Raw genomic sequence first — 15,388 nt, forward strand, 5'->3', positions numbered from 1 at the left:
TAAGGGGAGGGGTGGGAGGAAATCGGCCCCCACTGGTGCTGCTGGGAGGCCCTGCGGAATGAGGTTAGAACACAGACTGGGAGGCTGTAAACTCTTCAAAACCAGGCACAACTTCAGGCAGGCTGTGGGATTACTAAACAGGCTGCGTAGGCTCTCCAAACTCCTCTCTCTCTTTCCATGCGATGGATCTAGTCTTGGCATGCCACGACGCTTGATAAGTGCTAACCATTGACATTGTTGCTGTGGTTGTTTGGGAGAGGCAGTGAGTTAGCATAGAATAGGCAGGAACCCAGGCTTTTCTGCCAGCCAAGCCCTTAGAACTGAAGAAGAGAAAACACTGCAAAGCGAAAAGCATTCCTAACGTCCTAATGAGACCCCCCAGGGCAGCCCAAAGAGCAGACGGACCCTTAGAGCTGCCAGAATAGCGGAGGGGGCACAACAAAGGATACGTCCATCAGAGCCACGATGCTCCGGCACTCATCCAGAGAGAACGTATGCCCCGGAGTTCCTGGGGAACAGGAAGGATGGAAATGTTGGGGGCGGGGGTGACACTGGACTGGTTCAGCAGTGGGAGGAGGGTGGGGACAGTGGGCTTGTGGGGTCTGACCTTACCTGTCAGGAGCTCCTGGTTGAGAAGGCTCTGAAGCTGGGTGGCATCCAGGTTCAGTCCCTGATCCAAACGAGAGAGGAAGACAGGAACCCCCCTCAGTGCCCAGGAGCTGAGCGGCACACCTGCCTTACGCTAGAGAAGCACTCAGACTTCCAAGCCCTCGGTTCCCACCCCGTGCCCATCAAGCCTGCCATGAAGCCTTTCCCAGTTGCTCTGGGTCATGAATGTCTGCAGTGCTCATTGCTCCTGACATTTGATACCACCCGTGGGTCGCCTCCCCTTTCTCTCTTCCTTCATTATTGGAGTGAAAGCAGCAGTTGCCTCCTCCCCACCACACCTGGCACTTGGGAACCCCTCAGGACAAGGGTTGTTGAAGGAATCCATTCATCCCCGCAGGCGTGTTTTCCCGTCTGCTTCCAGGAAGAGATGGAGAGAAAATAGGACTACTCAGTGTGTGAGTGTGAGCACTGGCATGTGCGTACGTGCGTGCACAGAGGAGATGAAAGTGTCAGAAATCTCGGCGCAGAGGAGCTGCTCTGAGAACATTACTTCTCATGAGCCTTCCTAGCCACTAGGCAAAGAGGAAGACAAGGGTCTCCTTGGATTGGAAACAGGAAGTAGGGGCGCCTGGGCGGCTCAGTGGGTTAAAGCCTCTGCCTTCGGCTCAGGTCATGATCCCAGGGTTCTGGGATCGAGCCCTGCATCAGGTTTTCTGCTGGGTAAGGAGCCTGCTTCCTCCTCTCTCTCTCTGCCTACCTGCCTCTCTGCCTCCTTGTGATCTCTGTCTGCCAAATAAATAAATAAAATCTTAAAAGAAAGAAAGAAAGAAAGAAAGAAAGAAAGAAAGAAAGAAAGAAAGAAAGAAAGAAAGAAAGAAACAGGAAGCAATGGAGGCTGAGGGGAGAGAAACTTTTCCCAGCCTGATCTTCTGAAGTGGTGAACTGCATTCAGTTTTCTCCTAGGGACACTGAGCAGTCTGGTGGAGAAGCGCCTTCCACGATGATCTCACAGAGAAGCCGAGCTGTGCTGCGCGGCCGTTTCTCCCACACAGGCCGGAGAGAGCTGAAGGGTGATGTGCCATCTGCACTCCGGGAGGGCTCCCCATGGGAGAAGGAGCCAGAGTGAGGTCCCTCAGCAGGTGGATTAGCAGAGCAGGGCTGGGTCAGGTGGAAGAAGGGGTCTTTTTGGGTTTTTCTGAGAACACACATTGCATAGACCCACAGACACGCTGTCCCCAGGGGTGGCCTCACCACCTCACTGAAAGCAAAAGCCGTCCCTCAGCCTGTCCTCTGGGGAGGACCCCTTTGAACATCCCTGAGAAGAACATGTGGCCAGTGTTTGAAATCCGCCCTCAGGTCATCCCTCTAACATCCCACTGGCTGGGTTATGTCAGGAAAGCCAGCATTGTGTGTCCACTATTGACAGAGTTTTTTCCTCAAAAGAATCATGGCACCCAACCTGCAGAGCAGTTGGCAAGGAACTCTAACTTATGTGGAGTCACCTCCTAGAATACAAGTAGCTTTGGGCATGGACCATGTCTCCTTCCTTCTGCATGTCTCTCCATCCTAGGACACTCCCTGACCTGGACCAAAATGTCTGAGGAGATGAGGTTAGGAACGGAGATGAAGACTGCCTTAAGCAACTACCCAAAGAATTGCCCATCTCTCTCCACCACGTTAACATAAGATCCTGGAGGACTGATGCTTTGTGTTCCCAAAGCTTAGCATGGAACTGGGAACGTCCTAGGTATTTGGTACGTTTGCCCTTTGGGAAAATGGATAGACGGGCATGACTCGGCTCAGAGGCTGAACATGTTCTTCCTTTCTCCCAGGCAAAGCCCGGGTTATAGGACCGTCACCACTGTCATGGCTGATGAAGGTAACTGATGGCAGTGGTAGCACCTCATCGCAGTGCCTTAAGGCTAAACAGATACAAGAGATCAGGAGACAGGACTGAGTGGGTGCACACACCAGCATTTGCTTTCAACTTTCCTTTGAGGATACAGCCTCTGAGGGTAGTTCACAGATTGTGCTGAACGATGCCAGCTGGGCCCTGTTCAGGGGTGCTCAGCCAGGGAGTGGGAAGGGGGTGCATTCCAGTCTATTCCAATTCTGAGCTGTGCACCTTGCTGCAAAGCTGCCCGTGTCTTTTATTTTAATTCCTACAAAGGCCCCATCTGGGCTACCAGTTACCCTCTACGAGGAGACATTTGGTGGTTGTTTGGAAAAACCCTGATTAGAGGGAATCTGGACCATTTGTCATATGACAAATTATATTATTCATTTCAGATGTTCAGGTGCCTGAAACATGCCAAGGACTTTGCCATCTGCCCCTGAAGGAAGTCTGGTCTCAGGTATCCTAATTAGGTCCTGCTGATTGCCTTGGGCAGTAAACTTAGCTTGGACATCTGCTCTGGGGAAGCTAATCTGTCTTAATTCAACACAGATTGACTGAGCACCTTCTCTGGGCCAAGGACAATGACAGATATTGGGGACAAGGAATGCATATGATGCCATCCCGGCTTTGGGAGCTCAAAGACTGGGGATGATCATCTGGGCAGATCTTGTTTTGCATCAAGTGAAGTGTCTTCTGAATCAGCCCAGGTGTGGACCTGAATCCTGGGCCCATATTGATGTCAAGGAGGTCCATATTGAGCGGTTCCTTAAAACATATTCCCCTCACGACAGGCACATTCTTCATTTCTCCTTGTTTTTCCCTCTGGGCTCAGGCTTCCTGAATAATTCCCTTTTAAGCTGCCTCCTAGTTACCCCATTATCCCTCTGAATGACTGGCATCCTTCCTGTCCTTGGCCTCTGCCTGGCGCAAGACTGGCATCATACACATGGCCACATCTATCTATCACTTTGCTCTTCCCAAACCAACATGACTATTAATGGCAAAAGGCCCATCGTGCAGAGCCCTTGGCAGCCGCTTTTATCCTGGCACGTCAAGGAGTTCTTTAAAACGGTTTATTAAATCATTAAGAAAATCCTCCGTGCACATAGGTGGCTTGGCAGGAAAAACACCGTTGGTGCTTTCTGGAGCTGGCTAGCTCCTGGGAGGAATGATGCCAAGGAAGGTGGCAGAGCAGAAGGAAGATTTCATCGGGTATTGACAATTACTTGTTTAAAGATTTCAAAATACCACCACCCCTGGCAAGACCCCCACCCTCACCAAGGTCTGCTTTCCAGCCCGGATGTCACCCAGCTAGGGTGCCACTTCTCTCCAGTGTTTGGAAGCCAGATCAGTTCTGGAGACATTCAGGGAGAGAGGCTGATAAAATGACCCACCAAGTCACTTTTCTTCTCTGTATCCTGAGAAGGGCCTGGTGTCCCTCCATCACTTGTCCCCGTGCTAGGTACTGTACCTGTTGAGCGTATTTGTAGAAGATGCTTTCCTGGGAGCTATTTTTCAGAAGACTCCCCTGGATCAAAGGAAAAATAGTCAATATCAAATTTATGGGGAAACAAGCTATCTGTCTGGTGCAACGAAGGCACGAGAACCATTCCCCACACCTGGATCTGAGACAGGGGCTTCCTCCAGCAATCAGATAAAACTTGTAGGGGAATGAGAACACCAAAACTTGTGGAAAGAAGATGACTGTTTCCAGCTTGACCTTGGAGGCTCAGTCTTTTCCACTCTGGCCTGCCCCTTGGAGCCTCATTAGCTCATTATGGTGTCTCTATTTTCATCGGTCAGTGAGGTTAGAAGGAGACGGAAGTTCTTGGGGATAGGATGCAGCCAATGAAGCCTTCCAGCCAAACCTTCACATACCCACCTTTAGTGCCATAAGGTTGAAATTGCTGTCCAGGTTCCTAGAAAAGCAGGGAAACAGTAGGACAAGGATGAATGACTCACTATTTAAAGGAAGACTGCAGTGGAGGACAACCTAGGGTGGCATTGGACATTTACACCAAGGATCTGAGGGAAGGGCCCTCAGCACAGAGGGATGTGAAGGGGGCAGCCATGACAGCAGACAGCTCAGCACCATCACCACGTGTCCAGTCTTTTGACCGGCCATCATCGGGTCTGCAAACCGTTTAGCAAACGGTTCTTTGCACAACCGGATACACACGTACAGTGACCCCCACTGCCGAGACAGCAGATAAGCTTAGTCTTATGTTCCAACTTTGGTGGAGCAGTGGCTATCTGGCAGACTGGACAGAGGCACCGTCCCTGCTCAGTTGGAAAGATGGCCGTGACTGCTGCGATGTCTGCCTCATGCCCAACAGGGGCTAAGGTGCCCAGCAGGATGTGTACCTGCTGACCCCAGTCTTGACCACTGACTTAGCACTAAAGACTCCTCACCACTGGACTCTGTCTTTCAGGCCCATATTTCACTGTCTCCTGGATACACCCCGCCCCTGCTCTGGTCACATTTCAGACAACTGCCATGACCGCCATGGACAACCTTCCTGTGCATGTGGCTGATGTTGCCTATACTTCAACAGGCCCTGGGCTCACCCCCGTCCCTGCTTCTGCTCATGCTTTTTTCTTCTACCTGCACTACCTTTTCCTTTAAACATCAGACTACATTTTCTATCAAGGACTAGCTCAAATGTCATTGTCTCCAAGAGGTGTTCCTCAATCCCTCTTGCCCAAGGTGGGTCCCTCTCCTCTGTCCTCCCATGTAACTCTGCACTTCGACCGAGCAATGGCCCCATCCTGTTCATGGTCTCCTTGTTGGGTCAGACTCTCTCGCCACCCTTCGTGGTGAGCTTCTTGCAAACGAGGCCCGTGCCATGTCTCCTGCTGACACAGTACCTGCTTCCCAAGATGATGCCATGGGTTTTTATAAAATTAAGCGAAATCAAACATTTAGAAGCCCAGAGTTTCTGTACCTGTCACCATCTGGCATTTTCAGGAAGATTCGGAGCAAAAACTCAATGGCTTCACTGTGGGCAGAAGTGACCGCCACGTAGGTCCCAGGGCTCAGACTGAAGCGCTTAGTGAGGCAGCCCCTGGTTTTGGAACCTATGCCCTCGATAGCATTTCTGAATTTAGAAAAGAAGGTGGGTGGCAACTTCTGGTAGTGCTGGAACTGGAGGAAAACATGAAGATGGTTAGAAAGCCCCATGGGTTGTGTGGACCCAGACCCCAAGAGAGACCCACCACCTTCCAGACCTCTCTCCATTCACCAAAACTGCATTACAGGCCCTGAAAAGGGAGACACTGCTTACCTGGATTTTCGGAATGCCACAAAATTCAGACTATTATTTAATATAGATGTTAACACCACAATGAATGCAGAAAAAAATATGGTACATGGTTTTATCTCATTAAATCCCACAGAATCCTGGGTTTGGGGGTTTCCTCTCTCTGCTTATAAAGACTTCCGTGGAAACCAAGGAAATTGTCCCAAAACTGAATTACTTCTGGAGCCCCTGATGTCCCTTCTCTCCTGAACCTTCTACAGGACCCTTTGGACTGTGTAGCTCTGCAGAGCTGGACTCCTTCATTCTCTCCATTTTGTCTTCCCAGCAGAGCCCTGGAATTCCTTCTCGTTGGAGAATAATAGGCTCTGATCATTTTCCTTTTCTTTCAATATTTTCTTAGAGACAAAACAATAAATATAATGCAGTTCCCATTACCAGATGTCACATACATATTACATAATGAAAACCCCTTACTAAATAAATTTTCCCCAATACAATCGAGCACGGGGATTCCATTTGGAGTGGTTACGCAGCGTGAAATGATTATTTGTGAGCTGTGCCTTGGGGAGCAACAGGGAGAAAGGGGGAGTTTCTTTTCAGGGGGTGGGAGCAGGGCTGGTCTACAAGATGAGACAGGAGACCCGTCACTGTCCCACGAAGGCAGCAAGGGCTGGGTGCAGCCTCCAAGGTGATTTTGCTGATGCTAACAGTGACCCCAGCAGGTTTGGAGTCTGAGTTGTGTGAGCCCTTCTGGCAAAAGCAATGATGGGAATGATTCCTCTCCAGAAAGCCAGCACTGTCCTGTGGCTCTGGGTATGTGTGTGCGTGAGCACACGCATGTGCACATGGGGAGGCACTATGTACAGAAGAGTGTGGGCCTCCTACAATCCAGAATTCCCCTGCTTCCCTGCTCTCCTGCCCTCCTCTCTCCATTGGACTTCTGCAGCCTTGTCCGGGCTCCCTATCCCCCAGAGCAGGCTTGCTCAGTGGCAGGCAAAAGTGTGAGTATGTGCCACGATGGGAGGCTCTTGGTCTAGCGCACAGAGACCCAGCATCCAATTACTGCAGGCCTATTTGCACACCGACTTGACCCTGTAGTTCTAGGGATGGGGCTTGTGCCTTTTCCTGGGTCAAATTCCCACTCCTCCCTCTAGCTCTGGAGATTTGTTCCTTGCACCCGGTGCCTCCCTCGAAGCCCTTCCAGAAGTTCTATTCCCATGACCCGGGTGCTGGAAATAAAGATCAGATCCTGAACCCAGCTCTGTGGCAGGGCCACTGGTGTCAGTGGCTGCCTTGCTACCCAGTTTCTTCCTGGGCTTCTGAATTCCTGCTTAGAGAACCCCTGTCCTGGCCTCTGTCTATCTATTGGGGCACCCCTGGAAAGGCCTAGAGGAGCTTCCCTGGACCAGAAGCATGCTATGGGTACCACCTGTTGGCTGCAGCTACATCTTTGGTCCCCAGGCACACCCACTTCACCTGGCAGCCATAGCCCCGCAGAGCCCACATCCATTTAACTGGTCTGTGTGCCTGGAAGTACATCTGTCCTTCATCCTTACTCTTAAATCACCCTGTACCAATGTCGAGAATACCAGCTCAGGAGAGGTGGCAATTTGGTTGGAAGAGAAGCTAGCTATGGCCTGCAGGTACATTTGCAGAGGACTCCCCCTGTTTGTGGTGGATTCGGGGGCTCACCAAGAATAGGAGGCTAACGTCCCCCCAAGATGCCATTAGCTCTGTTTCTTAAAGAGGAAAGAACTGCCCGCATTGGTCTTATCTATCAGAGGCCAAATTCTCGAGGATGGTTTCTTGGTTGCAGCCCCTCTTAGATTTCAAACCAAAGAACAGCTCGAGGGGTCCAACTTTTTGACCAGGACAGCAAAAATATGTCCTGCATGGTTGATCTGTTTGGAGATTCTAAGTCTGTATCAGTTACAGACAGACCAAGACTAAATTTGCAGCCACGGAATAGCAAGGAATGTGCTGAAGATACGGGTGTTGGAAGGGGCGTGGAGGTTTAACAACACACAGGAACACAGGCGCGAGAAGGCGCTGAGTCATACCTGGGGGTCGACCTGCAGGGAAGAAAAAGAAAGGCAGGTTCAGGAGCCTAAACCAAAACACAAAGGTAAGCAGATTCCAGCAGCCCGGCTCCGGGCCCTGTGTTCCTCCTTCCTACGGTCAGCCTGTTCCCTGCACACCCCACGGAATGGGAGCATTACTCATTCCCCGTGCAGAGATGCGGAGAGAACACTTAACCTGCTGTAGACTGTAGGGAGCTTGAGGGGGGAGGAGATGGAGGGGGAGAGTCTCGCTTTGTTGGCTCAGTCACGTGTGGCTACTCTTCATAGCAACAGTGATAAACTCAAGGGAAGAGTGAGATGTCGATAGGGTGGGGGTAAGACAGACAGGAGATCAGATGTCCGTTTCCCAGCATCAGGAGCTCCAATGCGAGGAAACTTCTTTTATTCCACCATGCCCCTGTAAAACATGGTGGGAATTTGTTCTAGGCCTCCCGGAGTTTGTAGGGAATGTACGTGTGTGTCTGAGTAGGGAAATACCTACATTCTGTCTTTCCATGCGGCAGAAGGCAATACTGAGATGCAGGCCCATTTTTAAGCCACCCTGCCATGCGTAAGGTGCTTCCCTGTAACCCTGAAAGCAGACCCTGAGACCCCGTTTTATGGATGTGGAAATATTCCCAGCAGTGTAATGAGTGGAGGTGGGAAGAAAGCAAGCTGCTTTGCTTCCTTGGTGACTAAGACCCACCGCCCAACGCTGTCATCCACTGTTGGTGTGGGTTTCGGTTCTTTTCTCCTACTGACCCTACCCCCCAGCCCCCCACAACCATGTGCACAGACCACTTGATTTGCCCAGACAGACTTCTCTGGAGACTAAGAGTGAGCCGGAAGGGAGGTGGAAAGTTCCAGCCTTGGAAGGGGGAGGTTTGGGGTGAAGATGAAATGGCTTGTCCACCCTTGTCTTTTTTCCCCACCTATTGTTTGTTATGATGAAAGGAGAATGGTGCTCCCATAGGAGTTGGGAGTCACGGGACCACGCCAGGACCAGAGCGCTGTACGTAGCGGTCATATAAGCAGCACATACCCACAAACACCAGCAGAGCCCTGCAGACTTCTGAGAGTCTGGTGGCTGGCATGCACAGAGTGTGTTTCTTAGCTAAACTGTGAAAGAAACCCAAGTGTCTCTTGAGTTGCTATAGTCTGGACAGTTCTTTTGTGTTTAACTCAATCAGGATCCTGAAAGCTCCACTGGGACCTCCAGGGAGCCTGAGGAGACCACAGGTCTGAGTGCCTTTTTAGCAAAGAGCACAGCTGAGAAATGCATCTCAGGCTGAAGAGTAGACAAATGGGCTTGGCAGCATTTAAAAATAGGTAGGATTACAATTGTGCCAGGTTCCTGAACTCTAAAGATTTCAGGAAAATCAGGTAACACAAGTCTGTTGTGATGCCCAGCTCTGGGGCACCAGACTCATAGATGGCAATGGGACCAGCATCCCTTGTTGTGCACTGAGGCAGCCATCTTTCCCTCTCTGGGCTTCTGTCTCTCATCAGAAGAGGGCAGTGGTCCTCATCAGGAGAGAGCAGCAGGACTACCCTCTCCTGCTACTCTCTCCTCATGAGAGAGAGAACTATTCAGTCTTGGCTCGGTAGACCAGATGGCTCAATTCCTCCCCTTCCCTTTTCTTTTGTTCTTCTCAGAAGAGACTCTGAGAGTGAGAGTCCTCTCAGAATGCCCCTGAATCACTTGGGATTCTTGGCTGGAAGCAAAGGAAACCAACCAGGGTGGGATGAGCAAAAGTCATTTATGAGAAGTCTAGAGAATGCAGCTGGGAAAGTGGGTGGGAAGCAGGGTGGACAGCTATGCCCAGAATCTCCCTGCATGGATGCTGCTGGGCCCCAAGATTTGCTGTGGATAATCCTTTGGCTGGTCCCACCTCAAGAGTCCAAACCCAGAATGACCAAGATTCTGGGGATGGGGGAGGTGGGCATGAGAGGAGCACCTAATTGGATAAGCCTGGATCGCATATCTACCCCTTTGCATCCAGGGTCTGGAGAGAGAAAATATTTGGCCTCTTTGGTTGCTGTGGTGGGAAATGAGGCCCTGCCTTCCACCAAGTGGAAGAGTGTTCAGGTGCCTGGTGGTGAGGACAATGACAACCGTCCACTGCTGCATCTTTCAATGTTCTTTGGTGGCCTCAGCAGGTTTTAGACTCCTCAGAAGTACTGTGCCAAACCCCAACCATTTCTTTCCCATTCATTTCACGAAACTGGGAAGTAGAAACATGGTTAGAACAGAACCCAAAGAGCTCTCCTCCTTCGAGAGCTGGAATCATTGTTTTCCTTCAAGCTGTGAGCATCATGAGGAAAGCAAGCATCTGAGCCCCGCTGAGAGGCTGGAACCTGGGACCAGGAGTTCTGGTATCAAGTATTTTCCTATCACCTCCTCGCTGTATCTTGGGCAGGTTGCTTATGCTCTCTCAGCTTTGACTTCCACATCTATAAAAATGGTTTTTGAGGCAATGAATGTGAACACAGGTCAAACTCTGAAACACGGTATCACTGTGAAGCCTTCTCACTGGCGTGAACTACAGCCAGGACTCAAGACTGCTCCAGCGTGAGCAGAGCACCCAGGAGCCCTGCCCGGCACACATGGGCTGACCTGGGGTTCTGACTGTTGCCTTCAGCTCAGTGAACAGGAATGGAGATTATCCCCAGAGATGCTAAATTCAGAGCCCCAGCCACAGAGGTGATGGCTATGTTTGACTGAAGGCTTGGGGGCAGCTGGTGCCCAATCCCCAGCTCTGCCATTAACTGAGACCTTGTCCCTCTACTTGCTAAGCCTCAGTCCCACCTTCAGTCCCACCATAAAGACAGGGAACCCCAGCATTTGATGGTTGTGGGATCTTAGTTACCTTAGTCCAGAGAGGGTGCGGACTATATGATTTAAGAACCATTCACTTTATCTTTGGGATGCATTAAATTAACTGGTAAAGGAGGTGGGAGCAGAGGTATCAGATTTTCTTTTGCACAACTTTTAAGTAATATTTTATAAAACGAACTCCCTGATGACCTCCTCACAGGGGTGTGTGTGAGGACTTGTGGGTGGAAGGATGGCCCCCCAAGAACTGTGAAGCTTGTTGGGAGTGGCATGGGGGGAGGGAAGGCCAGGCGGGGAGGAAAACCTGACCTTGGATGAATGGCCAAGCAGATGCTTGCAAGCCAACCACCAAGCAATGACTGGATCTTGGTTTAAATACAAGGGAAAAACATGCCTCCTGGTTTTATAGCCAGGATTTGTTTTTTTGCTTAAACTCCTCCCAAAGTTTAGTCAATGACTGTCAAACTTTCCTGCACATAAACAGCACCCAGGGAACTTGTTACAAGGTGGATTTTCAGACTCTGTTCAGATTCAGAAGGTTTGGGATGGTCCCAGGAATCTGCATTGTTACAACAGCTGGTCTTGGACCGGACTACTTTATGGCTGACAAGCGTCTGAGCCTGCAACATACCAGTAAATGCTAAGTGACACCGGAAGGAGGCGTGTCCCACTGTAAGCCTAGTCAAGACTGATCTCCTGTTAGGCCCAGGTTTTCCTGTAATTTTAGAGTTGAACCAGGAAAACTCTAGGGCCCTTTGGGTTTGATCTCTGAAATAGTTCAGCGAAATCTCCCAGACTGGTCAGTTGCTCTCTCTTCCCAAGGAATGTACAACTGTCTGAAAAGGTAAGCCCTGGTATAGGCCGCCTTACCTTGAACACATTGAGGCTTAGTGGAAATTTGTCCTTTGCCTTTAAATTTTGCAGGATGATATTGATGGACATGATGGCATTGTTGCTTTCCATGCCCTCTGGCACAGAGAAGATGTACTGCGTGTCCCTCGGAAGTCCTTCTGCATGAGAAAGAGCTGTCACTGGAGCTCAGTTTGGCTTCTTTAAGACTCCAAGACTAGGGCCATTGCTAGACCAGGGCCATGCTGGTTCAGAAAGCTCTTGTGGCTTGTGTTAGGAAATCTGGATTTGGAGCCCTAAGGCTTTGGGTCCCAGTCCCCACAGTTACCAGTTGTTGCACAAGCTTCTTCATTTTGTGAGCCTCTGTCTCCTCCTCTTAACAGCAAGGAGGGGAAGTATGTTCCCCACTTGGTGAAAATACTTCCTTAACTGTAAAGTTGAGGGCTATTTTTTTATAAGGGGAATGTTAGAATTCTCAGGTATGTATGAGCTTGTGCATTGGTGATAACCATCAGATCACCGAAATGCTAATCCCCAAGCACCAATGGAGACAGAAACAAACAGGCAGAGGGATGGCCACTCACGGTACTCTACTACCCAGGTGTGTTCATCAGAGCCAGAGCAAGAGACAGAAGTAAGGTGACTAATTAAGGTAGATTCAAATACATGGAAGAATGAAGACAAGTCAAGATAAAGAAGAATGAATGCACATCAGCAGGGTCGCAGGTTGGGAAGCTAAGAGAAGGGAATGGGGAAGCACAGAGGCTCCTCCTTGTGAGGGTTGAACAAGATGATACATTCAAGGGTACCTAGCAGTGCCCAGTGGGTATTTGCTTGCTGGCTCCCTTCCCTCTTTTCCATGCAAAGAATATCTAAGAATAGCCCCAGTGTATCATTTTGTGTAGTTCATTGATATGTGCTATATCCAGGGAAGGGAACTTTGGCCCCACAGTCAGTTGAAGCTCTGGAAGGTCAGTCAGTTGCCCAAGTGTGACTGGGAAGTTCCTTAGAGTCCACCCATGGCCTCCTGGTGCCAAGGTTCTCTGACCAGCAGGGTGAAGATCCTGGAGTTGAAAAGAGGGGCATCTGGGGGTCATTCAAGCAAGCCATTCTCAACAGTCAGGTGCCAAGGAGAGGGAATGGTCATGTCTAGGTGCAAACACATGCTGCATACTCTCTCTCTCTCTCTCACACACACACACACACACACACACACACACACACACAAACTTGTTTGCATAGCTTCCCCTCTCAAGGATGTGTAAGAATACTCAGGTTCACGTTCACGGGGAGCTAGTTCATTCATCTGTGTGGCAAATGGGGAGCAGGAGGTGTGGGGAGAACATGTGACCCTCCCAAGGTCACACTCAACAAAATTCATCTCAGGGGAACCCAAGTCCAGGCTCTGAGGTGTCCACCTCTGGGATCTCAGGGTGGGGCAACAGGATACACCCACCAACATGGGGCAGGAACATTCTCTTATGTCTGATGGTGCTTTATGAGGCAAAGTGATGGTTTAACCCAAGCCCTGACTTTTGTCTAGTGTTCTTTCCATAGCTCCCCAGTCCCGTGTAATTACTGAAGAGCAGTGAGCCTGTCCTCCTCCTGGGAGGCAGGTGTAGGTGAGTAGGATGGTGGGAGAGCATGACAGGGAAGGGGAGGCTCACGTGAGATTCTCCCACCCAGCCCACCAGCAACTGTTTCCCTTGGAGAACAACTACTGTCCCTTTAGACTGGAAGATTTCTCTCAAATTCAGGCTGATAGTCTAGAACCAAAGGCCACTGAGACTTGAAGCCAGGGCAGGGCTAGGGCTGACTGCTTCCATCTGTCAGAAGAATTGCCAACATCATAACTACCTGAGGTATTTCCTGGAGTTTCACTGTTCTTGAACATCATCTGGCACCATCTTCCATGAGGCACGTTTCCTTGGTTTAGACTGACTGGAAATTGGTTACATATATGCAGGCAGGAGAAGTTGTCTCGGAAATCTTGACATGACATCCTGTTATAAGCAGGTTACAGACATCATTTTACTGGTTTTGTCCCTAGGGTGGGGGGTGCCCTTCTCTCCAGTCCACCTTTGTCTGTCAGTTCCAGTAGTCGTGGACTTACCCCTGTCTTACCCAAAGACCAGAGCCTCAGCCTGCCTCACTCACCGTCAAGGATACTTCTCCCTCCTGTGGTCAGGAGGACAGGACTGAATAAAATTCCGAGTTCTGCAAGTCCCTCTCATGGCTGTGAAGGATGGCTGCTGTCTCTCTCTGCTCTGCATCCCATGTGGTGCCAGGAAAACTACTGTTTCCTCCGACCCTCCACCAAATTCATTGTTGAGATCCTTATCAGAATAAAATGGTCTCAACATCTAAAATCCCACCTTGTATTGGCACCCAGTGCTCATCCCATTATCCGCAACTGACAAATTGTTGGGCATTACACCTGAAACTAGTGATGTGCTTTATTGGCTAATTGAATTTAAATTTTTAAAAAAGGGAAAAAAATAAAATCCCCCCTTCTACTGTGATCAAAGTAGAGATATTGGCAATATTTTTCCTTTCTAATTTATATTTGTCTCTCTGCTTCTTGATTCTGTAGACCCAGTCTCCTTTTCACACATGCTAAATCCATTTGAATATGTTACTAAGTAAACAATGTAACCTCTCAGGGAAATGTCCTTATTATCCTTTAAGATGTGAGCACATGGCTGAGAATGTATTTTTTAAAAAATCTGGTCCTCCATAGCTGCTGGGCAAGGACACGGATGTCTCACCCAGAGCTCTAGAGTCAGGGCTGGAAGATCAAGACCGAATTGCTCTTTTAGAAGACTGTGGAGCTCCAGGCGGACACTGTGGGTCCTAACACACAGATGTGATAATCAGACATCCTGGTTTCCGGAAAACTATTGATTTCAAAGCTTGGGGACCAATATTCCCTTTACCATTCACATTTCCTGGAAGTTCCAATATTTCAGAAATGAAATCCCTTTCACACAGAGAGAAAGCACACAAATAATTTCCCATCCAATGCTTGTGTGTCTTGGTGGAAAAAAAGAAATAGTCTCCTTCTACCTAGGTCTCTGCAAAGCTAATCCCTACTCCCACCAAGGTTTAGGAAAAGGGGTAGGGATTGAGGGTGTGGGCAATAGGTAAAGCTTTAAAATATAGTCTTAAAAGAAAAATACCAAAACTCTCCATCTTCCTTATTCTCATACAGCTGTCTTCTTTGTTGGTCCGGGATTTTCTGCCATTCCAGAGACCTGAGCGTGGAGACACAGACCACAGGGTTGAGAGCTCCCGAAGGACTGCATCTCTGCAAAACGTGCCCCAGCAGGAGGCTTGTCCTCCACGAGTTCTCGGGGTGCGGGTGGAGGGTGTCATTCTACCTAGTGACAGAATCTGTCATTGTCTATATGCTGGTGGCTTCCAAATGGTCTCCAGCCAGATTTTCTTCCCTGAGCGTTAGATGGATACATGCTATGGGTCAAGCCACGTCTCCACCAGAGCCCGTAGTGACCTGGAAACCAGCCTATCCCAAACTGCCCTCTGCCTTCTCCTAGTGCCAGAGCAGGACTGCGAGAAGCCACTCCTCCCTTCAACCCGCCACAGGCAAGCAACCTCCAAGTCATGGTGATTTACAATTCCACCTCTGAAACCCCTCTCAAAGTCATTGGCTTACTTCCATCCCTCCTGCTACTCTCCTGGTTCACAAACCCTCATCCCCTTTTGGACTTCCCACTAGTCTCCCACCATGCAGTCCTGTCCATTTCCCTATCTGCTCTCCACATGGCCATCCAAATGATTTTTCGAGAATAGAAATCAGATTCTGACATCTCCCCACTTAAAACACATCAGGGGTTCCCTTGTCCTCTCAGGATGAAGT

The 15,388-nt window shown here is 49.6% G+C and overlaps 1 protein-coding gene across 1 annotated transcript in view; it reads right to left on the minus strand.

Annotated features, from left to right (window-relative positions):
* The window catches only part of CAPN13 (calpain 13), a 79,333-nt gene that overhangs the window by 16,546 nt on the left and 47,399 nt on the right, over nucleotides 1-15,388 (minus strand). The window contains exons 9-17 of the mRNA XM_032882028.1: nucleotides 14,691-14,765; nucleotides 13,369-13,514; nucleotides 11,533-11,672; nucleotides 7,827-7,838; nucleotides 5,452-5,651; nucleotides 4,389-4,425; nucleotides 3,978-4,034; nucleotides 613-670; nucleotides 450-508 (exon numbers count right to left, since the gene is read on the minus strand). Of these exons, the coding sequence (XP_032737919.1) occupies nucleotides 450-508; nucleotides 613-670; nucleotides 3,978-4,034; nucleotides 4,389-4,425; nucleotides 5,452-5,651; nucleotides 7,827-7,838; nucleotides 11,533-11,672; nucleotides 13,369-13,514; nucleotides 14,691-14,765 (784 nt within the window). The remainder of the gene's footprint in view (nucleotides 1-449; nucleotides 509-612; nucleotides 671-3,977; nucleotides 4,035-4,388; nucleotides 4,426-5,451; nucleotides 5,652-7,826; nucleotides 7,839-11,532; nucleotides 11,673-13,368; nucleotides 13,515-14,690; nucleotides 14,766-15,388) is intronic.

Source organism: Lontra canadensis, unplaced genomic scaffold (genome assembly GCF_010015895.1).
Source record: "Lontra canadensis isolate GAN:19392208 unplaced genomic scaffold, GSC_riverotter_1.0 scaffold78, whole genome shotgun sequence".
NCBI classification, from domain to species: Eukaryota; Metazoa; Chordata; class Mammalia; order Carnivora; family Mustelidae; genus Lontra; species Lontra canadensis.